At 41.3% G+C, this 27,003-nt stretch overlaps 2 protein-coding genes across 3 annotated transcripts in view; both read right to left on the reverse strand.

The window, feature by feature from the left end:
• The window catches only part of obscnb (obscurin, cytoskeletal calmodulin and titin-interacting RhoGEF b), a 68,932-nt gene extending 64,172 nt beyond the window's left edge, over positions 1-4,760 (reverse strand). The window contains exons 1-2 of the mRNA XM_050032858.1: positions 4,546-4,760; positions 472-1,567 (exon numbers count right to left, since the gene is read on the reverse strand). Coding sequence (XP_049888815.1) covers positions 472-1,558 — 1,087 coding nt within the window. The 5' untranslated portion in view covers positions 1,559-1,567; positions 4,546-4,760. The remainder of the gene's footprint in view (positions 1-471; positions 1,568-4,545) is intronic.
• An 8,357-nt stretch (positions 4,761-13,117) lies between these two features.
• atg9b (autophagy related 9B) lies at positions 13,118-26,829 on the reverse strand. Of its 2 annotated transcripts, XM_050032863.1 has the most exons (14): positions 26,139-26,829; positions 25,961-26,006; positions 25,600-25,662; positions 24,623-24,793; positions 22,181-22,322; positions 21,242-21,990; positions 20,695-20,848; positions 20,269-20,448; positions 19,889-20,134; positions 19,377-19,615; positions 19,155-19,248; positions 18,230-18,314; positions 16,264-16,442; positions 13,118-16,107 (listed from the first exon to the last, which is right to left on the reverse strand). In XM_050032863.1, exons 1-13 carry the CDS (start codon positions 26,245-26,247, stop codon positions 16,282-16,284), a joined length of 2,439 nt encoding a protein of 812 aa, XP_049888820.1. In that variant the 5' UTR covers positions 26,248-26,829; the 3' UTR covers positions 13,118-16,107; positions 16,264-16,281. The 2 variants fall into 2 exon arrangements, with proteins under 2 accessions (XP_049888820.1, XP_049888819.1); XM_050032862.1 differs by having other exon boundaries at positions 13,118-16,442.
• Between the last annotated feature and the right edge of the window lie 174 nt (positions 26,830-27,003).

The raw sequence follows: 27,003 nt of genomic DNA on the forward strand, positions 1-27,003 counted from the left end.
GACATGTCTAACAGCACCAGGAAAACACTGATTTGTAACGTAGGACTGCTGTATTCAGTGTTTACTGGTTTAAATCACCAGGTCAAGACCTCAGTGGATAATTCATCTCCAGTAAAACAACTCCTGAACAATGAACACATGAGGAATTCTAGTCAAGAAAAATTTCAGCTCATTGCAATCTGCAATCTTCACCACTAGATGCCACTAAATCTGCCTAAATCTTACACACTGCTCCTTTAAGATACAAATTAATATACTGTTAAGAAGCCTTGTTTTTTTATCCCTTGCTTGGTGTATGCTGTAAATGCTGCATGTAAAGTGGAGTAGAGATGATGTCATGCGTGTAGACAGATGATGCATATAATTCATGAACATGTCTGTAATGATAGCTTACTCGTGGAGGATTCTCTTAAATGTGTACATTAGAGTTATTACTGTACTGTACTGTATGCTTAGGACTTTACATCTTACCTTTGACTGTTACCAACACAGCACTGTAGGTCTGCCCAGCCAAATTGGTTGCATTGCAGGTGTAGAGACCATTATCAGTCTGCTTGCAGTACAGGATCTTGAGGATGAAGTTCTCAGCTTGGTCCTCATAAATGACGTGCCTGCGACCTTCGCTGATGTTTGTTCCATCCTTCCTCCAGATAATGTGCGGTTTAGGGTGACCCGTTACAAAGCAGCTGAGTTTGGCATGTTTGCCTTCAGTCACTGTGCAGGTACGGGTGAACACACCTTTGGGCAGCTTTGCGAGAGCAGATGCCCTCAGCTCATATTCCAGACTCAGAGAACTCAAACCATCTGTGATATTAGCTGTGGTGGAGGAGGTAACAGAGGATCTGCTTTCTTCAGTGCGATATATCGAGATGTCCTTCTTCATTTCCTCCTTGCGCTTTTGTAGGTGAGAAAGGAGGGAAGTGTTTTTGTCTCCAGACAGGTGGTGGGAATCCAGGGCATCTACAACAAGAGCTGCTGCAGCCTGTGAACGGCCAACAGTGTTCTGGGCCCTGCAGGTGTAGGTGCCGCTGTCCAGGTTACGCACACTTTGGATCTTTAAGGTGCTGCTGTCACTGTCAGAAACTATCTTGATACGGTTCGACTCCCCCATGTAGCGCCCATCTTTTTCCCAATCAAAGTTGGCGTCAGGGTGAGCTGCAACCCGGCAGTGGAAAACAACATCTCCTCCCAAACCTACACGTGTAGAGGTAGGCTTAACCGTGAATACAGGGGCCCTCTGAGCCATCTCTGTTGGCAGGGCCACTTTGAGGGTGACGGCAGCATAAGCTTCCCCGACGTTGTTTTTGGCTCGGCACATGTATTGGCCACTGTCCTCCAGTGTTAAATCATAGATGGTCAGGCGGTACACATCTCCATCCTCCACGGTCTTGAAGCGGCCCCCAGATGTCAGTTTGAGCTTGTCCTTTTCCCAGGTGATCAGTGGTGTCGGGCTGCCCACGATAGTGCAGCTCAGTGTGGCATCCTTGCCTGCACACACTGAGAACGCCTTTGGGCGGGTGAGAAACCTGGGCACTCCTCCAAACAAGTTTTGATCCATTGTTTGCTCCTGTAATCAAAGAAAAGCTGAATATTATAACACAGTACCAGGCAGCAGCTTACACAAAATAATATTCAGCATTAAATGGGACGTGTCAGATTCATTTAAGTCCTTCAAATGATTTTCAGAGCTGGCATTAGTTTAATACAATTTGCCATTAACTGCCAAACACCAAAGTCATTTTTCAGTAACTTGCTGTTTTATAATTTAAATAAGGTTTAGGAAAAACAAATGCTATTTCTGCTTAACAAATTAGGCAACAGATTACCATTAAAGGGACAGTTCACCCCAAAATCAAAAACACATATTTCTCCTTTTACCTGTGGTGCTATTTATTAGTCTAGATTGTTTTGGTGTGAGTTGCTGATTGTTGGAGATTATCAGCCGTAGAGATGTCTGCCTTCTCTCGAATATAAGGGAAGTAGATGGCACTCAGCTTGTGGTGCTCAAAGTGCCAAATACCTTTTACTCAACAGCAATGTCTCTTTCCAGAAATCATGACCCGGTCACTCAAAATAATCCACAAACCTTGTTCTGAGCAGTTTCATGCAGGTACTATTTTCTCTCTACTGATCTACACTTGATGACGGCATCACTGCACAGAAGGAAGTGTGCATATGGCAACCTACAATAAATGTTGGCATTGTATGTATATAGCAGATCCTTTGAAACTCAACATTTCTTTACAGTTCAGCAACGCTGTAGTTAACGTGTGGTTAGGTTTAGGCAGAAAATCCACGTGGTTATCGTTAGGAAAAGATCGTGGGTGCGTTCTGAATCGCTTATTTTTTCTTTTTACTTTTAGTATGTACTTCAGCTGCCCTTAAAAAGTATGTACTGTTACATGCAGTATGCACACAATCGGGACAAAATACTTCCTAACATTACACTCCAAATTTTGACTCTCTTGCTTTTGTATCCATTACCTCAGCGATAAAACAAACGCCACTTACTGAATTCGCCAGAGATGAAGATCAACCCAGAGAACTCTCCTTGTGTTACTTTGAAATGTTTGTAGTTTAACTTTAAAGTTATCACTGCACAGATTGTAGATTCTAACATTATTTTTGCCACAGTGAAATTAAATCTGCAGTTCTCAGTCATTGTTATTTTTACAGCTATGTCCTATTGTTGTTTGTAATATTTAAATGATTTTTTTTCACTGAAACAATCACTATTCCTATTATTACTATTCGACCGGTCATGAGTTACTTGAATGCTCACTGACAGCTGTCATTCGTCATTGCGACTTCTGAGAACTGTCAATGAGCTGTCAAGCTTTGATCTGTTTGCAGCTCAGGCCGTGTGACGCATCTTCCTCTGCGCAGGAAATCATGGGTCAGAATAGCCAGAAAAGCATGCTGGCCTGCATAGTGCAAAATCAGACCAGATGTGGTAGAACACCCTGGTATTTCTGGCATACTGCATTCACATACTATGTATTGGGACATACTAAATCTTTTTTCTTGCATTCTATATAGTATGGTAGTGTGGGTAATGCAAAGCACAGTATGTCTTGGCTAAAAATACCCACTTTTGGTTGCACCATCCTGAATCTAAGTAAAAACAACAACCTCTTTTTATGGCAGAAAACACAGCAACTGCTCGATAAAAAATAACCACTTTTTGTGGCACTATCCTCAGTGGAAACACAGTGCTGGATTGCTAAAACAAACCCACGATTGGTGCCAAAAAAGTCACTAAAAATGCAGTGATTACTTGCTAAGAAACAACCAATTTTGTTGTGTGTAGGTCTCGCACAGTGGTCTGCAGCTTGGCAGGTGTCTTGCCAAGGTGACATGCCATCCATACTAATGTCACTTTAGAAACGTGGGTATGGTATGTATAAAAACGTAAAAATGTTTCGCACCTCTTGTTTGCATAAACGTACAAAGCCAACGTTTTCCTCTGGTGACTGGGCTGCTCTTGGTCAAATATCTCACAGTCATGATAGTGTGAAATGTAAACATTAATGGTGTCGTCCTCTGCTGAGGTGTAATGCTACTTTGCTATTGTATTTTTGTGGCGCTCTGAGCACCACAAGCCGAGAAGGCAGATGTGTCCATGGCCAATATCTCCAACAGCTCCAGCTCACACCAAAACAATCCAGATTGATGAATAGCACTAAAGGTAAAAGGAAAACTATGTAAATTGGATTCAGGGGTGAACTGTGGCTTTAAATTACAAAGAAACCCTGTCAAATGCACCCAAACCATTATAAGATATGACAGTGTGTTGGGTGTACTCTATAAATATGTTATGCTATGAAAATAGACATAAATCCACAGTCCAGAAAGGCATATTTATGGCTGGCAGTTACAGTGTCAGTCAACATAACCCAGTGCTGGCCCTGCAGACATTCATCAATACAAAGACTTTACATCCTGCCATGTAGCCCATTCAACAGGCAGGCGGTTTTACAACACAACATCAGACAAATTCCCCTGTAACAAGGTCAAATGGAGCAGATATGTTCCTCTCAAAGAGTGACATTTGCTAGCTTTGTCACCTCTGTCGCTTGAACTGCCTGTCCCAAAAATAACCTCAGCTGTCAGACCCCGTCTCTGTCCATTGCCATTTGTAGAAGCGAAAGGGATATCAGCTGTTTGATAAAGCTCCCACTTCAGAAACATACCTCATTTCTCACACTGTCTACACCCTGACTAAAATGTATTAAAAAATATGTTGTAATTAAATTATTATAAATTGTAAAACTACTAAAACTGGAGCAAACTCGAGTGTAGTTATAGTTAAAGCACACAACGTTAGCCCAACTGACACTGGTTGTAGCTAGGTTAGCTAACTTAAAGCAGCAATAGTAACCGTTAACCGTTACAGGTGTTCAAATATAGTATTTCCCACACGAATTAAAGTTAAAATTCATTGGAAAAACTGACAAAACTTCGGTTGAGTTCTTGGCAAAATTCCTAATTTAACATTTGATGTAACTATCATCATTTTTGAAAAGCCTAACATTACTTTGTCACCTTGAGTCTTCAGCCACACAGGTAAAACGGCCGCTCAATCATGTGGCCTCAAACGTCAGTTGGCGGTGAAGGTTTCCAAGATGTCGGCTTACTCCAATATCACAGTTTCCAAAATGTCGTCTTTGTGCTCAAATATCCTTGAAATGGTTGTAAATCCAGGATGGTGGTGGAACATCCCCCCCAGTCTCCTGCGGTGGGCGGTTGACTAGACTTATTTTTTCTTTCTTCTCCGGTACCTCATGATGTCAAATAGCTGACGTGCCTATTCTGGCGCAGCCTCCTTTTCCAAAATAGACTTGTCATTTGCCGTGGAGATAGGAGATAGGAGACAGGGGGTAGGAGATAGGAGACAGGCAGCTGGTGAGGTCGCGAGGGAGAGCGGCCTGGCCTGGCCTCTGCTGGGCTGCACACTGCTGGTCACACACTCAACCAAGTCGTAAACAACCCCTGCACCTGATATGACAAACTAAATGGTTTACACCTGCAGAGTGGAAGCTCCCAGTAACCTGTGCATTCACTCAAGCACTGTGTTTTATGTTACTTTTTATCCTCTACATTTATCTGACAGCTGGCTGCTTTACAAATCAAGTTTCTACAAACAAAACACATGATGAATTAATAAAATATGACACTGTGCTGCAGTTGCTTCAAGTAACTAAGTACATTTAGGGCAGGGGTGTCAAACCCATTCTAATTCAGGGGCCACATACTGCCCAGTTTGATCTCCAGTGGGCCAGACCAGTAAAACCATTATATAATAACCTATAAATAACACCTTTAAATGTTTCCTTTTTTTAGTGCCAAGAAGTTTTCAGTTTTCAAAACACATGCCCATAATATCCTCAGAAATATATGTGCAAATTCAACAGTACATCAGTCTACTACTCACTTTCATTACATGTGCATTTTTCTATAATTTCCCACTGAAGTGGAAGCTATGGAAGAGGCAGGTTAACCCTTTGAAACCTGGAGCAACATCACTTTTCTTGTGCTGCTTTCAAATGCACTTTCGCAAGTATTTAAACCTTTGTATCTTGCAGTTTCTGTCAGAAACATGGGGAAAAAAGGCAACTGAGCAACTTGGAAAGAAATGTCCCACAAATTGCAAAAAGAAAATAATATATTTAGAAAATTATTCAGAAAATAAAAACCAGGAAAAAATAATTTAAAAAAAAGCTAAGGAAAAACTATATTTATGATTTTTTTAATGACATATTTAAAATGATGGTGCAGAATTACTATAACTTTTACACATTTCTTTCTAGGTCATTTCCTTGCTTGTTTCTTTTCTTTTTTTTTTAACTATTACTTTCATTGCTCATTGCCTTCTTTCTGTGTTTTTAAAGAAATCAATCCAGTTTGCTCAGATTTTAAAGGGTTAAGTCATCCCCTGCCTTATAAATCATTTACAATCTGAAGTTTTGTCAGCGCCTCAGCAGCAGGGTTCCACTAATATTGTTTTAATACAGAAGTCTGACACAGATTCTTTTGTGCTGGAGCTGCTGATTGACTACATTTTGCACCATGTTTGATAGCTTTGAAAATGACCACAGTAAGGCCCAATCCCAATACCTCCCCTTGTCCACTACCCCTTAGCCCTTGCCCACTACCCCTTGGCCCTCAAAATGAAGCAACGAGGGGTAGGGGTAGAAATCTTTCCCTAGGAATTGGGACACCACTCACTACGTCACCGCGTCGGTTACGTTCACGCATACGTAACTATTTTAAACAGGAAGCTGCGAGCCATCTACATTTCCAACCGGCATCTACAATGGAGTCTCATTCATCCTACCGATCGCGTTTGCCGCATTCATCATGCTTCGTTTGATGAACGACAGACGACAGGGGACTTCTGCTAGCTAGCTAACCAGCTAAGATTACGAGGCAGCATAGTTATACTAGCTGGCGTGTTATCGTTCTGTGAAAAAATCCGACAATTTTGCAGAACAGGACAGATGACAGACGCCAGATAGTGTGAGCTAGCTAGCTAACAAGCAACCTGACGACGGTAACGTTAGCTATGCATGAACTTTTTCCCCCGTCTCTTGCTCGGTGGTAGCCATGGCGACATCTAACCCTCGCTGGCAAGTCAGCATCTGAAATCCCTCACTCAGAAGGGCTAGTTTCATGCCCACTACCCCTCGTTATGCCCCCTACCCCTACACACAAAAAGGAATTGGGACACCGCTACCCCTCGTGGGAACGCACAAATGTAGGGGTAGGGCCAAGGGGGGGTATTGGGACGGGCCCTAAGTACTCATTGTTATTTCAGAGAGCTATATTGTGGTCGGCATGGAAAAGACTAAGGCAGCATTTTACATTAAGCATCTACTCACTGTTTAAACCTGGCATCTCACATCAATAATAGGTGTGCAAAGTCATCTAGTGGGCCGGATTGGACCCCTTGGTGGGCCGGTTCTGGCCCCTGGGCCGTATGTTTGACACCCCTGATTTAGGGCCGACTCATGCACTGTTCTCAAGTATAATTTTGAGGCACCTGCACGGGCGGATCATGAGACAATAGGTCCATGGGCACAGATATGCAAAGGGCCCCACCGCCGCTCCTCAAAGAGGTAAGACATAAAATTTGTGGTGGGTTTGTGTCTCTTTGTGGTCGTTATTCACCTTCGTGTGATTTTGTGTCTCTTTGTGATTATATTCTGTGTTGTGTTTTTGTTTGTTTTTTGTCTTTTTGTAATCATTTAGTTTAGTTAGTGATTTTAACATGATTCAGGTCTCTTTGTGGTTGTTTTGTGTGTATTTGTTTTGTTTTTTGGAGGTTTTTTTGCCTGTTTTTCTCATTAATTTGTGTCTCTTTGCAGTTTCTTTGAGTGCCTGCTCAGTACGTGTTAATTTGAGTGACATTTTGCAGGTGAGGCCAGTGAGGCCCCTAAAACTCTGGGCTCCTGGGCCTGTGCTCGGTAGGCCCGTTCAGTAATCCATCCATGTGTACTTGTATTTCACTGGATTATTTTTATTTTATGAGGCTCTATCCTCCAATCTATATCTTTAGTTAGTTACTTTGCAGATGCAGACTACTAACAGAAGTTATACCTAACAAATAAATTGTGATGCGCTATGATAAATTAAGGCAGTATATAACTCTAGCTCCACCTTTACCAGCTGCAACAGTGAAGTGATGCTTACATATAAATGCATCAATAACTATGATCCAGTTATACAATACACACTATTGTGAAATGGGCCATTCTGCATAATGAGTACATTCACCTTTGTTACCCATATTTACTAACATTTTGATACGAACAGTTTTGCACTTTTACTTAAAAATTAAAGTAAATTTTAAATGCATGAGGTTTACTTTTACTGGAAACTTCTAAACTTGTTCATCTCGAATCAGTTTTTATTGTACTGTTGTTTCCACTTGCCATATGTCTCCATTTATTGTATCTGACCTATGTAACTAATGTTCAGACAGCGATGACGACAGCGTTAGGGTAATTTAGTTTTTAGGTTGTTGGTTGGTCTTAGGAGTTTTGTAGATTGTAAATGTCACTGTATAATACATGCACTTTCTTTTTCTAAATCTAGACATGTTGAACATATTTTAAGTATTATCTGCTTTGTGTCTGGGCCCTTGGTCTCAAACTTTAGATATGTTGTAGCTTATGAGGGTGCCCCATTTCACATTATGTCTCATGAACTGTACTCGTCTTTTTTTTTTGTTAATTCAACAGTTTATAAAGTAGTCAAATCCTGTACACTCCACAGAAAAATGTTGACCAGACCCTAAAAAATGTATTTGGTAATTTCGTATTTCATTTGTACAGTTAACTGTTGAGTTATATTTTTCATACAGTAAGTACATTCAAACATTTTTGTATGTCAGTGTCCTAAATGTCAGGTCAGCCTACAATAAATGAATTTAGAGTTCATCATAGAGATCATATTGTTGTCCATTTTCGTTTTTCCATATATGTAATTAAGGGTAGTTAAAGTCACTGATCACACATTTGTGTAACCAGTAGTGAGGCAATAGAGTCACTGTGGAGTCAGACTTTACTGTAAATCCACAGGCAGCCAGAAATGCCAGGACATTTGTCGGGCACACATCTACTGATGACTTCAAACTCACCTCACAAAGCTAAAAAAGAATTGCAACACCACTTGTACTTTATGTTTGTGCAAATTTGCGACCTGCAAGTCAATCTCTTGTCACCTCTATTTGTATCTAACGATCTTTTGGCTCAACTTACCACAGTGTGTGGTGCGTTATGTGCTTGAGGCTGAGCCAAATTAAATGTGACGTGGTCAAATGTGAAGTCAAGTCGTGCATCGGTGTGCTCGACCCATAACAGCGGGGCACAAAGGCTCAATGCAGCACATCAGAAATCCCTATAACTTAGTTACCAGTTTGGCACAGTTGTAAGCTGAACAAAATTCAGGTGACTCTTGCAGTTGTTGAACCATTTTTGTTGTATTTTCCAGTTGTGTCGAAGGGTTATTGTTTTTCCAATCTTCTACTTTTTTAGTTACATTACATTTACACTTGTTCTGATCTGTGCACTGCATACACAGAGATGAAATTGGCACCAGTCCTCTATTCAGACTGTGGGTATTCAGCTCCTTTAAACCCTATCTTTGTCCTTAGTACCTTATCAGCATGCAGTGGTGGATGATTCATCATACTTTCACCTGTTTTCTAAATAATAACAATACATAATTGGCAAGTATGGTCATGCCAACATGACGCCTTTTGTCTTTCTGCTCACTACAATTCTTTGGTATTATTCTGCCCATACTCTAAATAACCCTTCCATTATTTTAAACAGTAGCCTCTGAGCAAGACTAGAAATATATATGTCTTAATTGAGTGTAAACGTGAGTGGGGCAGGCTGAGAGATTGGCTGAACGTGCCCTGGAGCTTATGACACATTGTGTTCCACCGCCATCATGTTGACAGCTGCAATACCCAGCTGGTCAGGCCCATAATTAAGTTATGACTTCATATAGTGCAAAAGCCTCAGATATAGTAATGCGTTTAATCTATTTCCCGTGACATCTTCACCGTGATGAAAACACTTAATCATTCAGCATGACACAGCGATCATTAAATAGCAGGACATTCATTTCCATTATGCTCTGCTTTATCACAGATTTAGAGACATAACTCTGTTTCCTATATTTAATGATTTGTGTCTGTGAACAAGGGTTTGCAAGTCTTATGCCTTTCTTCCCTATTCTTTGGCTTCCATGGTATTTTCTAGAGTGGGTTTTCCCCCAGTGTCAATGACTGACAGCAGCAGGTCGCCTGGACCCTGATTTAAACTCGCCGAAACTCTAGCAGACAGTAATCCACTGTTGCTGCTTGCCTCTGCTTCATCCTGTTCTTGCTACTGTGTTTGGTTTCCATGCTCCTGGTAATATACTGAGAAAAGGAAAAAAAAGACAACAAATTAATGAAGAACTGTCCTGCATTTTATCCAAACATTTTAGATCACTAATGTGTATTATGGAGGCAACATACAAGAATGTTTTTAATTTACCTCGAATCGTTTGTCACGTGGAGCACAACACAGCAGAGGGCAGCACACAGGCACACAGCACCTGGCTATATGCTGTTTAGCAACTATAGAGTTACATAAAATCCCATTAAACATATCTTCGCGATGAGACAGTTTTCACAGAACAGTTGCGACGTATACTCGCCCATGTCTGACCTATGTGGCCTTCCACCTGACCTCTCAGCCATGTCAAGAATAAGGTCACAGTTGTATCATGTTCACAGCCAAAACAGATGGGTGTTACCTCAAAAGAACATTTACACAGCAGACGACAAGACAAATGCACTGAGCCGCACTGAGGATAGACAGCCAAGAATGAACAGCAGATGGCATTTATGCGCCTAAAATGTTCTGTGGGCACTTGAACAATGATCCCAGCCAAGTGGATACAAAAAACAAAGCAGATGAGACAAAATAGTGTGTCTCAAAATAGAGGCATGTGGGTGTTTATTTACAATATGGATAGCATTTACAGTATTGACAGAGCACCACTAGGAAAACAGGTAACACAGGTCAATGAGATGCCAACACAGAAAACATGAAACAAAAGTCCAAACTAAAAAAACACATGCAGCTAATCTACAAAGTTACTTTATCAAACTGCCATTCAACCCTGGATTTGACTGCAGGATTTCAGTCAAGCCAAGAGTGTTAATTCTGGTATGCACAGGTGAGATGGATGTAAACTGTGAGCGGCATCAGCTGATTCTAAGATCTGAACAGAGACAGACTGAGCAAGAGGGAAGGAAAGAGAGCAAGGGAGACACACAGCACACAAACAGACATGGCATGTAAGCATAAAGTCTGCGTAAAGTCTAAAGAATGAAGTCTTCCTTCCAAGATTTGCACCAGTCATCTCTTGTTGCACCTTTGAGAAAGGCGAGGTGGAATAAGAGTTCAAAAGGTGGACAAAAACTTGCATCATGTCACAGAAATCACACGTATATATAATGTGAAATACATTATTCTCACTCTTTCAGATGTTCTTCATTAGGTACATAATTATTTTCATCAGTGGTTGATTGTTTTATGTGTTGTTTTACACACATTACACCTTTATTGCACCTTGCATTGCTGTCTACCTATAGTGTAATTGTTGATACCACCACTGGGAGTCTCCAAAGACAATTTCAAACCCCACACAGAGGCTTTGAGGAAATACTTCACCCTTAGTGACCATTGGTTTGTCAATTACTTGCCAATGTTACGTTAAATTTCTGAGGGAAATAGTTGACTCACATGTTTCTGAAGTGCATGTAGAATCCAAAAGAGGCAAACATTCATGATGAATTTAAGTAAAAGGGGGGCCATATATCAAAACATCCATTTAGAAACTCTCACACAACTCATGCAGTATAATCAAAGTCTCATTTATCTAGTTGTATGCTCAGTACTTGCCAAACAGACGCAGCTTTTCAGCAGGGAACTGAACTACAAATGATTATCAATTCTGTCTACAGCGCCAGACTCCATTGACAAAAACGATAATTTTACCTCCCTGAACACGGGAGCTGCTGCTCTACTACTGCCTCAGTTAGTGTTATTGTTTGACTGTTCTTTTAAAACAGTGGTTCCCAACTAGTCCAGCCACAGGGTCCAGATTTCTCCAGTCATTAGTTCAAGATCCACACAGTTTAATTCATTCGACGTCATACTTGTGTTTTGTCATGTCATCGAGCTAGTTTGCCGTCTCTGTCAAGTATCTGTCTGTTAGTCACTCACTCTACAGCAGGAAACAGCACTTCAAAATAAAAGCTTTGTGCCGAAAATTCATTGAACTTAAAAATAAAGTGTGTTTTTTTCAAACTTGATATGCTTGTGAGTCACTTGCGGTCCATTCAGAATGGACCTGTGACCCACCAGTTGGGAACCACTGTTTTAAATGGTTTACTCAGATTCAGATAAGTCACACAATAGCACAGACTATCAATCGAGGCAGCTCCCATGTTCAGCGAGGTAAAATTACTGTTTCTGTAGATGGAGTCTGAACTTGCTCTGCACGGGGATCTGACCCCGACGAGCAGAGCCCGCTGAATCGCCTTTGGACCAATCAGATCAGTCTATCTGACAGAGGCGGGTTCTGGGCGGGCGTAACATGATGACGACAGCGCTGCGCTGTAGGAGTCAAAAAGTAAACAGCCAAGATGGCAGCTGCCGAAGGATCGCGTCCATTCAATTCAGCTTTGGAAGAAACACTAAGCCAACTACAGTTATCTTTTTCCTTGAGAGGAACAGAAGACTGCCCTAGAAGCCTTCGCTTCCAGGAAGGACGTTTTCGCCTTTTTGCCAACGGGATACGGCAAAAGCATAATATATCAGTTAGCCCCACTGGTCAGCAAACCAATGGGGTTTACTGCAATGAATATGTCACCTTGTTTTTTGCTCTGATTGGCTATCGTGCTATCCAATTGCGTGCGGTGGCATTTAATATGCCTCAGTTAGTGCCGGGGTGTATCAGTGAGGGCCAGACTCAAAATCTTTCTAGATTTGAGTCGGGATTTCCAGGCTAGAAGTGCTGAGCATATAACTGGAAAAATGAAATTTGGATTATACTGCATAGTGTGTTAGTTTGTAACCCGAAGTCTTGATATAGTTCTGCTGTTTTTAAATGCAGTCTCCAGTGACTCAGGTCATCAAGAACTTTTCTTTGTTTTTGGATTCTTCGTTCACTGCTGAGGCATGCCAGTTTTTTTCATGAACTTAAGGTCACACTGGTTGAGTTACTGACAAACAAATGACCATTTTAGGGCTGAAGTATTCCTTTAAGTTTTCTTTGGTTTATTGAGTCACTGTACAGAGGTGGAGCTGTCTCTATCTATGTACAGTTGACATTTGAGGACATCCCGGATTTAGTTTGTCAGGCTCTACTTCATCATTGAGCCATGCTAAATAAACCTATCAGCAACCCATGTTGTGATATAAACAGCTTCCTCTTCAGTTCAGAAGGACAAAAGCACCAGTACCAATATATCAGTGTCAGATATGTCCAAAGGTTGTCTCACAAGCTGAAATTGCAAACTAGCAACAGCAATATAAAACAAATGGAATGAAAATTTAAATATATTTTTATTTCAAATAAACAGCGCATAATCAACCACACATGAAATGATTAAATACACTCAAAATAAGATTTATTTGCCTCTCTACGCACTCACAGAAAAAACAACACATGTATTTGTAAAGCTGTGCCGAAAACAAGTTCTTTTGGCATGTTTCATTTTTCAGCTAGTGTTTCTTAATTTACAGAACAAAACAGACAAACCTATGTAACAAAAAACAAAACAACAAACAAAAATAAACTAAAAATGTCTCAAAACATGTTCAACATTTCACGATGAAAACTTAGCACCTTGTCCCAGTCAGTGTGATTGTTAGACTGGTGTATAGTGGGTAAGAAACCATGGTAAGATGAGAAGGTTGGCCGTGATGACACCGGCAATTACAAGGCATACTCCTGCTTCTTTAGGATATTGAGGACAGTGCAAATTTAGACACCATGATAAAAAGAAGTGTGCTGTCAGACTGACACAAGATCTCAAGATCAGTTTACAACTCATCTTACGAGCCACATCCACAACTTCACTACATACTTGATGCTATACACAATGACCTGCCAAAAGAAAATACTGTACGCAGTATGTGCTGCTAAATCTGTGAAAGTAAATCAAACAGTTTACATGAAATGGCTTCTATAAAGAGCAATTACTAATCCTTAATACTAAGGCACTCCTTAAAATAAAACGACAAACATAACAGTGAGGTGTAAATGTGGAGACGGTCAAAAGAAATCAACTCTGTGCACAAAGCTGAGCTCCAGTGTCTCTATGACATTAACTCACCGCACAAACGGACAGTGACCACAACATCCACGTAAGCATATTTAACAATGTGACAGAGACACACATCGTCCCCTACAGGGCGAACCTTTACTGACCCGAGGTAAGAACGACCTTATGTGATTGGCCACAGTGTTTCCAGGTGGGTCTGCTGTGGACAATGACGATACAATACGTGCTGATGTTTTGCTTATATACAAACAACGAAGAGAGGTCACTCAGGATGGAGACTGACTCAGTGTCCCTTTGAGACCTGCCCTTTCTAAAATGTAACTGATGCAAGTATTGTATATATATACACGTTTAAAAAAAAAAAAAGTTTATTTTCTGTCAGTGCAAAATTCAGAGTTCCTGCTAGCATAATTACGCAGGTGTCGAAATGCATTCCTTCCATAGACACACTCACAAACAAAGTGTTATAGTTCCTAAACACGAGAGGGCAAAGACACACGTGTACCTCTGAAGTCTTGCAGTTGTGGTTGATGACATCTATATTACTGTGATCTATGAAAAATGCAATTTAAAAAAAAAAAAGGGTGGAGATATTTGCACGCTGCATCAACAAGCAGACTTTCTCCCAGTTTATTTTAAGTGCCAATCACATTCAGAATCATGCAGCTGCTGGCCATAAAATCAGAATTTATAAATCAATTTTTTTTAATTAAAAAGCTACTTTTAACTGGGGGGGATCATGCCGTTTCTTTTATTAACAAGATTTATAAATAATACACATATATCAATTAAATATCTGGGGGTTATGGGGAATAAATAAACCTAAAGATTGTGGAAAGGCTTTTTTCTCTTCGTGCTCGTAGTGAGCCAACAATGAGAGGAACTGCTTGTCCTAAACTCTTCAAAGCTGCAGAGGCAACATCTCTTCTCTGAAATCAGCCCTTATGATTAAGTTCCACTTTTAATGCGAGCCTTTTGCAAAAAAGGGCGCAAACAAAATGCTAATATGCACAACTAAGATTTGTAAAAGCAATACCACCCTGTTTCGTCCTAAAAAAAAAATCCTCCCCATGATTTGTGGGACATCCATGCTTGACTTAAAACATGTGCTGGGCAAGAAATGTGAATATGAAACAGATTCCAGTTACACCTGCCATTAAAATCAAAATGCAGTTAAAAGATGTATCTGCATACTGCAAAGAATCCCACATGTACTATATATATATATATATATTTACACGAGTAATTACACTGCAGAGGTATTGATCGGAGGATTCGTTTTTCTTCACCACCACTGAGGTAATACGGAAAACTTGGATTTAAATGCATGTTGTTATATGGGTGTTAAGGCATAAAGCTGACTTTGTGTCCAGCTTAAATAGACTTAAAACACATCTTGTATCTGCATTGGGATTTTATCACCAAGTGTATTTGAGGCCTGTGATTTCAGTCCTGTTTAAGAGGAATAGTGTCCTGATACATCAGCTGAGGAAACATTAATACTGAGTAAAATCCATATTTTGACCACAAAACACAGACAGCAGCATCGCAGCATGTGTACGTCTGGTTTGAAGAGGTGTTTTGCCAGGTACACATGGTGTAGTAGAACGGCTCCTGTACAGCCAGCTCTTTGTCAGATCAATACTTGGTATCTTTTTTTCAAGGATTAGCTCTGGTAGTAAAAATGAGGACTTCTAAAGGATAAGTAAGACGCTAAAGTGTATTTACACATCACCAGGGTCAAACAGCACAACTTGAAGTATTGAATTATCTTTTGTCAGGTGATAAATTGTTCAGGCAGCTACGATACAGTTTGCTGTCTTTGTAGCACAGATCAAGACGCCACTCGGTGAGAAACTTCAATCAGACTCACACTGTAAATCTTTGTGATGCAAAAAAACGCAAGGTGTGCACGCACGGGCTCAGCAGAAGTCACGATGAGCCTTTTGTGCACCTTTTCACACAGTGATCCTATGAATACACTCTATTTTCTCTCTGTCACTTTACACACAGTTTGTCTGTACAAGTTTATGACAAAATCATGATGGATCGGACGGAAGACGTATGGTTTCCCTGATGCCATAGTCTGCCTGATGTGACAGGATGAGGCGTGGCGGCGCAGAGACAGTGGTTATTCAATGAGCCCCTCCTACAACAAACGCTGAATGATGTTTTAAAGGTCCATGCTAAATTCTCCATGAAGATCATCTAAGGCCACAATGTTCATAGAAGAAAGTAAAATGTAAACACTATAAAAAAAAGAGAGGAGAAATTATCATGGCGATGTATCCCTCGCAGGATAAAAGGCCATTGTTGTTAGGTTCGACAGACACACAGGATACAGAACCACAAAGCATAGGTCATAGACATGTGTCTTATTACAGAGTTTAAAAGAGAGCATATACCTTATGACATAAGGCACTTCAAAAACTACTCCCAGTGCCCTGTTTTGGAGTAGATCCACTGTTAATCTCCTGATCATCTGCGTTCTCCTCTTCCTCCTCCTCCTCCTCCCGCCAGCCACCGAGGTGGACAGGGGCTGGCATGGTAATGCTGGAACCGAGGCCACTGTGTGCCTGGAAACCTGTCAAGAGTGTTGATACAAAGTCAGAGTCTCACTCAGGCATAATCGAGTTAACACAAGGGAAATGATTTTTCAACGTTTCAATTAGGTCACGCCTGATTTAACACGTTAAAGCAGGGATACTAAACTCGCTTTGCCCGGGGCAGTTTTGTAAAATGACAGGGGGCTATGGACCAGTTAATAACAATAATAATAACAAACATTAATGATTAATATATAAATAATTAGCCTGGACCTCAGTTAGGGGTCCAGGGGACTGTCCCATGGCTATTTTGAGGCTTTTTTTAATGCACTTTATTTACATTCAAAGTAGGTCTTTGAGAGGATGAACCTTCCCAATAATTGTTTGTGGCGCTAAACCAAAGTTCATATACTTCCAATGTTCAACACTCAAAGATAAAAAGGTGGCACACACACAAATACATAATCCCAGTGTTTTATGGATAGAGTGCTGCAGGGGTGACGTGTTTTTTTTTTGTATGCTGACCCGGAAGTTAGCGTTACCCTGTCTCCCTTAACAAAAAGCCAGTGGGAACTGTTTGTTGGATTCTGGTTCCGGTTAATAACACTTACACATTTTACTCAGCAGGATAATCTACGATACGATACGATACGATGCGATATACAGTATTGTCACCGTAGGGAAATGTTTTTTGGACAAGTATTGCTGCCTTACAATTATAGTCTAAAAGAAATAAAAAAACATACAGTACATCATTAAAAAAAAACAGAAAAACATACTACACATAATGGTATTGCACATCAGCCGCTCATGTATTGCACGTAACACCAGCACACAATAGAGCACCATAAGTAAAACACAACACAACCCTCAGCATCAAGAGACATTATTTAAAATCCTAACTGAGGTTGGCACAATTTTTTAAGCATAACAGCTATCACTAGGAGTGAAAAGCTAATGAATAGGCTATAAACAAGCAACACCTGGCTTGCATGACTTACTGTCGCCACCAAAACGATGCTGTAAAGCCGTGTCTGCCGTGATGACGTTCTGTGGTGTCATTTAGCCACTTGTTAGCAACCATCTTTTCTACGACAGCTAAAAGCTTCAAAATTCACAAGTGGAATATTTACGTCTTTCATGTCGTAGAACAAAACGTGAAAGTCTCTTAGGCTTGTGTTCACCACAGACCTTATTTAGGGCATCTAACTTAAAACCCATTGACTTCAAGGCGAGGGAAACTGAAGTGCTAAAATGCTAACTCATATCTGCGTTTTCAGAGTCATTTCCTGCAGCACTCTATTAGAAAATGATCAGCATGCCACCCAGCATAGCCCATATACTACAAACTATATACGTATACTTATACACGTTTTTTCACCTCTCTGGCAGCTATTGGTCTCCATTAATTTTACTATGGTGGGAAAATCTATTTGGAAAGACTTGTACTATCTCTCAATGAGCTTCATATTTGCAGTGATGTAACCATTGTGTGCCGCTGCAGTCGAATGTAAATTTGACAAATATTAAAGCAGACATAATTATATGAATCATAACAATGTTTGGTGCTTTAAATCTCTGCTCAGGTTGTATCTGCTGCTCTGACTGGATTTTGTAATTAAGTGCTACAGATTTAGGTCGTGACCATGATTTCAGCACTACAAGCTTTATCTTTCTCTCGTTACACACAGTCATTAGATTCAATGTTCATATTAAAAACGTTATGAAATCCTCACTCAAACCTGACAAACAGAACTACTCACTGTCAGTCACTTGCTTTTCAACTACAATGCTGTATATTTTCCTCAAAAACAAGATCATTTACCAGTGTTTGTGTGCAGATCTCTCATTGGCACCGGGTTCTGCCAGTGCCCCGAACTTCTCTGTGGGTGGGAGCTCTGCTGGTGGAGCTGGGGGGAAAAGCAGCTGTCAGTGTGCAGCAGAATAAAGCTCTAGACAAGTGGTCAACAGGGGATACTGCAAAGTGTTACCCCACCTGAAATCTGTCTTTGCAGTATCAAAGTCTGTAGACTTAAAAGAGGACTTTTTTTTTAACAATAAAACCTGGTCATCACTGGAATCCTTTGTAACTGACATGAGCTGAAGCTGGTCGCTGATCAAAAGACACATTTTGAGGAGAATCACTTTGAACTCCAGGCATAAACAGAGAAAAGGATGGCGCGTATATTAATTCCAACTGTAGGGCCTGAGGGCTCGCCTGGGTCCAGACCTTTGAGTCTGCCCACTCCACCAAGTTGACTGATTAGTCTGGCATCGTGACATGAAATAGCAGTTTCTTGGTTGAAATGAAATACAACCAATCAGTGCCACGGGCAGGACAGACGCTGTTGTCAAGCTGTTGTCGAGGGGTGCGATCCAATGAAGAGTAATAGCAACAATAGCGAGCGCCATAGACAAGATAAATGCTGCTAGTGAGGCTGTTCGAAATCGACATGTCTTCTTAATATTGCCCATTATCGTAATTTATCTTACTTCGCTCCGCTCCACTCTTAAAACCCCATCAATACAAGTATGTTGGCATGGCTACACATCAGTGTGGACTTAAATGACATTAGATTAAAGCGGATATGTTGGTTTCTAGTGACAGGTTAAATCAAATCCGCCTCCCCATGGAAATCCATTGGAGTGGACGCAGTGTCAGACTGAAGATGGAAACGGAATATAATGAGTTGACAATTTTGTCAGATATCAGGCAACCAGGAGGCCTTTGTTCATGGTCAGGAAGTTACCTCATGCAAGTAGATGGCATGGAGACTCATCTCTGCCGAGGCAAACTCTGAGTGCAGTGCATTGCTCCGGATGTGTGAGTCACTGATGGACATGCTGAAAAACAAAACACATCAACCAAAGCTGATAACGAGCATTTGCATTTATTCATCAAATTTCACCAAACACTATTCTATCACCAGTGCGTAAATAATGCAGTAGCAAATGTAACGTGTGATAAAAACCTGTCAATGACGGTGCGATCGCTGCGGTACATGGTGCTCTCGGGGTGGACGGATGAGTGCAGGAGGCTTTGTGAGCGGCCACGGTTGACATGTGGGAGCTGGGAGGTGGACAGAGAGGCCAGGACACTGGCAGCGGCAGAAGCAGCTGTGCTCGTTGGAATGAAGCGACGGTCTCGCCCTTGTAGTCCGGACGCAGTTAGAATCGGATGAGCCAAGACACTGGCCAACAGGTTATCAGTCTGGAAACAACAACATACGTCAATACAGAGCCACTAGGTAAATAAGATTACATTACAATAGTTTGTGCAGAGAAATCTATTCTGGAATTATTTAAATATCCTCTGTCAATTAATATTTACACTGTTTTTAAAATGCATTAATGTTTCTCACATTGTCTGACTGTCTAAATGCAGCTTCCAACAAGTACGGACAATGCAATTTGGTCAGCATTGCTTATATCTTTTAGTTCATGTGTGGTACATGGTATCTGTGTGATCCTAAGGTTTTCTCACCCCAGCGCCAGACTCATTGGACTGCAGAGAGGTGCAGAGAGGAGCCTCAGAGAGCAGCAACTGGGTGGAGGGGCCACCCTGTGCATCATGCTGCACCTTTTCCTTCAGATGGCTGATAAACACTGAGCTCTCCTGAGGCGGCTGCCAGTGTGGGTTCTTAATGGTGAAATGCATCAGAGACAACTCCGTCTTGCCATTTTCAGCTTGTTGGTATATGGAGGCCTCCGTCTGGCCCTCTGACATCCACTGCAAAAAAAAACCCCATTCAAAGCCATTATAGATCTATTCAAGAAACAACATTAAATATTCAATTAGAGTTTTGCTTACTGACAGTCACACAACTGGCCTGAGCCCTATGTTACAGAAGGAACACATCTTACTGTTGGGTTTCCATGGCGTCTGATGTCCATTTGCGCAAAGGAACAAATGTCTCCGACTCCAACCACCTCCACCGTAAAGTTCCTGAAGAAGTCAATGATCTCTAGAGACTTATTCCTCAGGTGGAAGATGAGAATAAAGGGTGTGACGATAGGACTGAGCAACTCCTCCAAGATGAACACCTGATTTGGACAGAGAAGACACTCATTAGATATTGTTTATTTTACACATAATCAAATGTATGTTAAAGACATGCACATATAAATCCAGTGATTGTTGTATCAGACTGTATTCAGCCCGACAAAGTCTTAGCACTGACCAGGTCCTACCTAAACAAACCAATCATCAATCACAACCAAACTCATCCATAACTTTAGTTCAGACTATGACAAATGTGTTCCTGTCCACTGAGCTTCTCCATCCCTCACCGCTTTGTACTGGAACAGCTGCGCCACCTCGTCACGGGTCTCGCTCTTGTTAGCATTGCCCCTCCAGTGGTCTGGCATGTAGTGAATGTGCGCCAGCATGCACTGCAGCAGCTGTTCTGGACACCACACCATATGCTCATCTGGGATGAAGGACCTGGTGTAGGACAGGTAGAAAGTATGTACACTTTTCAACAGTACCACTGTGAACTAGGAAACAGGATAGTTTTGTTTTGGACTGAAAACCTATGACTGATTGTGAGACAAAGACAGCCTGTTAAAAATCTCCCCAAATTCATAAATGAGTGATATGCAGAATGTCTATAGTTTCCTTTATGATTAACTGCCCTCACAACCTGAAAAAAGCCTCTATGAAATGATTGACATACTCAAATTCAATTAAAAAAAACACATAAAAACAATCATAAACAGTTGTCTGTATGTGATATAAACTGCAAGCGCAACAATTACAAAGTACAGACAGCTTCCTTAATTTCAACACCTGCTGATAGTGATGGTCACAGGAAAAAACCTGGCTCTAAAAACTCACCTGGCGATGGTAATAACCACTCCCAGCACAGTGATTGCGGTCAGAATGTGCTGCACTGTCAGAACATCCTCATCATAGACCGTCAGCGCAATGAGCACGGCCAGAATTGAGCCTGAGAAGAAGGCGAAGTTCTTCGCGAGCACAGTCAGCACTGGTGATGTAAAGGAGTTCATGTATTTGGAAGTGGGTTTGTAGCCGCGGCCTAAACGTCCATGCAGCTCATGGTCCAGCTCGTTGAAGTGGCGCAGGTACAAACGCCCATACAGAGACCAGCGCCGTGCACCGAGGCTTCCGGGTTCTCTGCGGATCACTTCGGTATAGCTGAAGAAAGCGTACAGCACCTGCCACACCAGAATGAAGGGACAGAGCAGCAAATTGGCCAAACCCATCAGCAGGATGACTCTACTGAGCTGCTGTGCGAGCTCCAGGCGGTTTCCACTCCGCTTGTACTTGGGATGCAGGTTCCACTTATTCTGAAACAGAGAGCCAGGACCCCAGAAGAGGATGAGCTCAAAGTTGTACTTGAGGCCCTGGGTGAGAAACACCACATTGCCCAGCAGGGGGAGCTGCAGCTGCACTGGCAGCAGTGATTTGTTTATCATGGCCACCATGTAGTTCTTGAAACGCAGGATGCGGTGATAGATGTCAAGTTCTGTCAGCTCTTTCTTGTGTATGCACATTTGCTGTTCTCGCTGCAGGCTGATGAGCCGGTCCTGGACTTCCTGCCATGTGAAGTTGCATAGTTCATCCTGGGACAAGGAGGCAAGAAGTAAAAAATTAGCTGACTAATGCTACAGGGACAAAGCATGACAACACAACTCATCGTTTTAGGTATGGTTATCCTCATGTTTTTAAAACCACAAGCACAAGACATCTGTCACAGTTTGATTTGGGTGATTTTTTTGATGTAGCGTGTAGGTCTTCAGGTGGAGCACTCACCATTCTGATCTTCAGTGCTTTGATGTAGAACTGCCTGATCTCCCAGTAGCTCAGAACATTGCAAAATACTTTAACAAGTCGATAGATCCAGAAGATGGCTGCCATGATGAGAAGGAATATAATCCAACTGTTCTCCTGGATCCTGAATTTAAAAAAAGCTCTTTTCAGACATGGCTGGGTTTATATATCCCATAGAGTGATTGATTTTTGTCATTCAGATATAAATGTGTTCACACATGTCAGGACCTTTACAGAGAGCCATAATGCTCACACAATATTTAGAAAAGGATGGAGAGATATCATTAAAAAAACTATTAATATCCTGACAAAGTGGTTAAGGTCGAGGCTAGTTTGACATCTGAGATTCAGAATAACATCTACAGTGGGCACTGGGGCACCCATATGACACCCCTGTCCTCTAATGACATTGTAAAGTGACACTTTTTTCTGCATTTAACTTATAACATGATGAACAGATGAGAAAGTGAGCAATGTTGTATGCTGTAATGTATTACATGTTGTGACAGACTCAGCCTGCTTACTTCATTCTAAAATTAAGGAATTTTCAGAGTATTAAATGTCAAAACATGCAGCACAGTTGGCATCATTTAAGCATATTCATAAGCATCCATTAGCCAATATTATTCACATCATTCTATATCATTTCATACTGGGTCACTTTTAAATGTAACAAACAAAATATGAGAATGTTTTCGGGACAATCATCTTGCTTTAAAAGGGAAATTAGAGAAGTTGTGACAAGGACACAGAGGATCCAAACTGAGGAACAAGCAGTTCCCAAATTAGAACTCCGGACAGTTTTACGTCACTGACTTTGATATAAATGACTATTGAGCCACAGTCAGAATCAGGAACAGATCCATGACAGGTCTATCAGACAGGCTGGAGAAAACAAGCAGGGGTAGGGCTACATCTTGGGAAAAAAATATGACAACACGAGGGTGGTGGGGGTCCTGTCCCTTTCAGCCAGCTAGTGAGGCGTCATCTGGCTGTCAGCTTGCCGTATCTCTGCTGGACAGTTTTACCTCACCAAAGCTATCAATTACATCGCAGTGTTTCCTAAAGCTGAACTAAACACAGTACACAAATACCCTCCTTGAAGTAACTATCAGTTGCTGGAATGCGGCAACTGGAAGCTGCCGATCTCAGATTCAAATAAACAGCAAAACATTTCATAGAAAGAGAGTTACTTAAAATCAAACATAAAAATAAGAGATCAGTCTGGTTAAAGAAACACTTCATCCAGAAAATGACCATCTGTATATCAGTTAGTAACGCCAGGTTACCTTGAATGTGTGAAGAAAACTTTGTTGACTGATTGATTGGGGACCACGCGGCAAAATTATATCAAGCATCAGTTTACAAACTCTCACACAACTCGTGCAGTACGATCCAAGTCTCATTTATCCAGTCGTATGCTCAGTGCTTTCCAAACACATGTATAGCATTTAAAACTGAACTAAAAGTAAAACTCATCTACACGCTCTTTAAAGCCAGATGCCTGTACTACGTTTTTTTGTGTGTGAGATGCATGTGTTCAAGAAGCACTAAGCGTACACCTGTATAAATGAGACTTGGATAACACTGCACAAGTTCTGTGAGAGCTTGTACATGGATGCTATGTTACAGTTTTGCTGTTGTTCAAGTGATTCCCAACCCCTCAATAAATCAATTGTATGCCGTTTCCTGTGGAGGCATGCAAGAAAAATAAAGTCTTCTTCACAAATTTGTATTAACACAGCATGACTAACTGATTTGAAATGGTCATTCTGTGGGTGAAGTATTCCTTGAAACCTTGTGCTTAACATCTGGGTCACATTGTCTTATTTTGGATGTGTGTTACAGTTTCTTCTTTTGGGACAACAGTTTAAGAATTAAAACAAGCACTGGATACTCAGGTCGGCTGATAGCTGAAAGGCATTGACGTAAAAAGATTGTTTCTGCTATTGCTTACAGTTAAGGAGCTTAAAGAGGCATTGCCTACCATTACAAATACAACAGGGTTCTCATAGTTTGCCGGGGTAAATCAAGAAACCCACAGGGAACAGCTAAATAGACAACTGTTCCATATTCCTTCCTCGTGAATGTGACTGTATCTTGCAGTCTGAAGCCACATCGGACACAATCCAATAAGAAATTAAGTCTGAAAGTCTGATTACAACTGTATTAAGCCAGACAAATTAAATCCCCCTGGAGGCCTGTCTCTAAAAGGGCTCTAATAATATCCAAGACCATGCCCACTTCAGAACAAAGCATCTAATCAAACTGGCTGGAACGAGAGGACGAGCACATCTCTTTATGTGACTGTGCGGCCTTTTCTATCAATTCACCTGGACTTTTCCACTAATTTTACCCCTGAAGGAAAGAAAATACGCTTTCACACTCTGAAGCTCTCCATAACACCGTATTAAACACGATTACCTCTGAGTACACTGCTCACTAGGGAGGATGGCATCTGGAAGAGTGACCTTGTTCCTGTCCAGTGGGTTCTGGCCCGGCCCGGTGTGGTTGACTGCTCGGTTGGCAAACAGGACATCATACTCCACACAGTTGACAAGGAACGTCGTGAATGTGACAACAAACAAAAACTGACTGTTATGATGAGATTAAAAAAAGAAAGAAAAACAGATTAGGCATTGTTCTGCATGACAGTAAAAAACAAGAACATCAAAAGTAATTACAGTGACAAAACAGACTAATAAACAGCACTGAGATAAGTGACTATATTTAATTTCTAACCATCAAAACACAGACAGCGCGCTCTGCATACACTGAGAAGTGATTAATAAATAATAGAGCAGATAAGACAGGTCAATTGCAATTCTTTTAATACATATGTTGAAAGACTGAGGTTTGTTTTGGGCTGTCGTTATGTGGATAGATTTTCTCCAGCTAATGGTTCAAGGGGCCCTGTATTAATAAACCAACTGTGGTAAGAACCAGAGTAACACCAGACCAGGACCCAGTAATAGAGAAGGCCTACTGGTGGTGGCAAAAAAATATCTTAGGCGACAGAACAGGAAATAAACAATATGTTGATAAGCTGGCATGGTGATGTGATTATGTTATACTGCTGAAATACTAAACAACAACAACAACAACAACAACAACAAGGCAATAGTCAAAATGTTGGTGTTTAGTGCAGGGAAATTGCTTCACATGAGCTTCCAAGTACAGCTGCTTTTGAAATCATCTGGTTCAACTTGTTCACGCTGAGGCCCGAGGCACACTTAACTGTCACAACAACATAAAAAATCACCACGAGGCCCGAGTCTTAGTCACAACAAGCATCCTGTTAGACCTGCACACCCAAGCTAATGCATTTGATTACACACACATATCACTGCATATCATGATGTTTCCTAGGAACTCAGTGTTTTGTGCTACTTCATACTTACACAAGTTCAAAGAACTCGGACAACATCATGCATGCAAAGCCATTCTTTTGATGGAAATGATAGATGTGGACAGGCTGGTTAAGGAAAATCTGAGTTTATATAGTAAAAACCTGGATTAAGCACAGATAATCTTCAGGACAACAAACTCAAGGGTGCCTCCAAAACTTTCCTATTGATCCCTGTTGTAACCACACAAGCACATGGCAGTTATAAAGTAAACACTGTGAGACTCAGCAGACTCTAAATATGACTACTGATGAGCATCTTTACAAGTCTGAGGTCAGCATGACATGACGCCAGGGACATATGCAATGACAGTGCACTTTTAAAGACCTGCTATCTAACTGTGATTTAAAAGGATATCCTTTTGAAGAAGTTATCCAGGTTCTTGATATGGTGCCATGAGTCTGTAAAATAAATGACAGCATTAGCACTTTGCTTCATCTTATTTTCAGACTACATTCATGAAGTGCAGTGCTCTCAATGTGCACTTGTTCTATTAAAGATGATTTATACTGAAGTCGTAATGACATGTTTACCTTTCAGGCCTTCGGGCACATGCACCAGTAAATCCTCCTCCCCTGGTGGTGAGTCCTCCTCAAAGTCCTCAATTCTCTGATACTCCTGGTAAGCTTCAAAGTTGGCCATTGTGCTTCATATTCTCGAGGTCACTCCCGACTGACGAGCTACTTGTCCTAACACTCTGTACGAAACGGCTGCGGTGTGGTAACCTCAGCTACATTCTGTAGCTAGCTGCTCAGCAACTCAAGCAGCTCAAACGAGGGTAACGTTAGCTTCAGCTAGCATTAGCTCGCTAACTTGCTTGTCTGGCGGACAACGCTCGTGTAACACTACACTAGCATTGCAACACGAAAAATACTGGGTGGCAGTTATGAGTTAAGTACACGACTATTAGATTGACTGGTGAATGTTAGTCAGCGTCGTTTAGTTACAACCCGACTCAAGTCTCAGGTGCTGGTTAGCCTGTGAATGATTCAGCCACTCATGTAGTCCGGGTGAAACGGTTTGTTTTGTTCCCGACTTGGTGCGTCCATCTGCTGCTGTTACATCTCCTGCCGTCTGCCCAACGGTCAAATCTCAACCACAGCTCGGTCAACACACACAGCTGTGTTTATATCACGATATAGTGGTCTTCAGTATGTCGCGAGGTCCGTTAGCTGGTTTCCAAAAATACACCAGCCAGTGTGTGTCCACTGTTTTTGTCTTTCACAAACAAATGTCAACAAAACGTCATTGACGGTACTTCCGCTTGACTCCACCGTCACTTCCGGGTTTGAATTGTAGTTTTTCCCTCGTTTACCCAAATAAAATCAAATTTATGTCGCGTCGCTGTTCAACAACGTTGCGCAAGTCGCTTTAAATATGTCAGCTTGTTGCCTGTTG

This window comes from Epinephelus moara, chromosome 21 (genome assembly GCF_006386435.1).
Source record: "Epinephelus moara isolate mb chromosome 21, YSFRI_EMoa_1.0, whole genome shotgun sequence".
Classification (NCBI taxonomy): domain Eukaryota; kingdom Metazoa; phylum Chordata; class Actinopteri; order Perciformes; family Serranidae; genus Epinephelus; species Epinephelus moara.

Coding starts and splice junctions, on each gene's coding strand:
- atg9b (XM_050032863.1), bottom strand. CDS start 26,247: ATGGCCAACTTTGAAGCTTACCAGGAGTATCAGAGAATTGAGGACTTT. Junction 20,135..20,268: donor GACGCCATGGAAACCCAACA/GTAAGATGTGTT, acceptor TTTTTTTTGCAG/TGGATGTCAGAGGGCCAGAC. Junction 19,249..19,376: donor GATCGCACCGTCATTGACAG/GTTTTTATCACA, acceptor TTTGTTTTTCAG/CATGTCCATCAGTGACTCAC.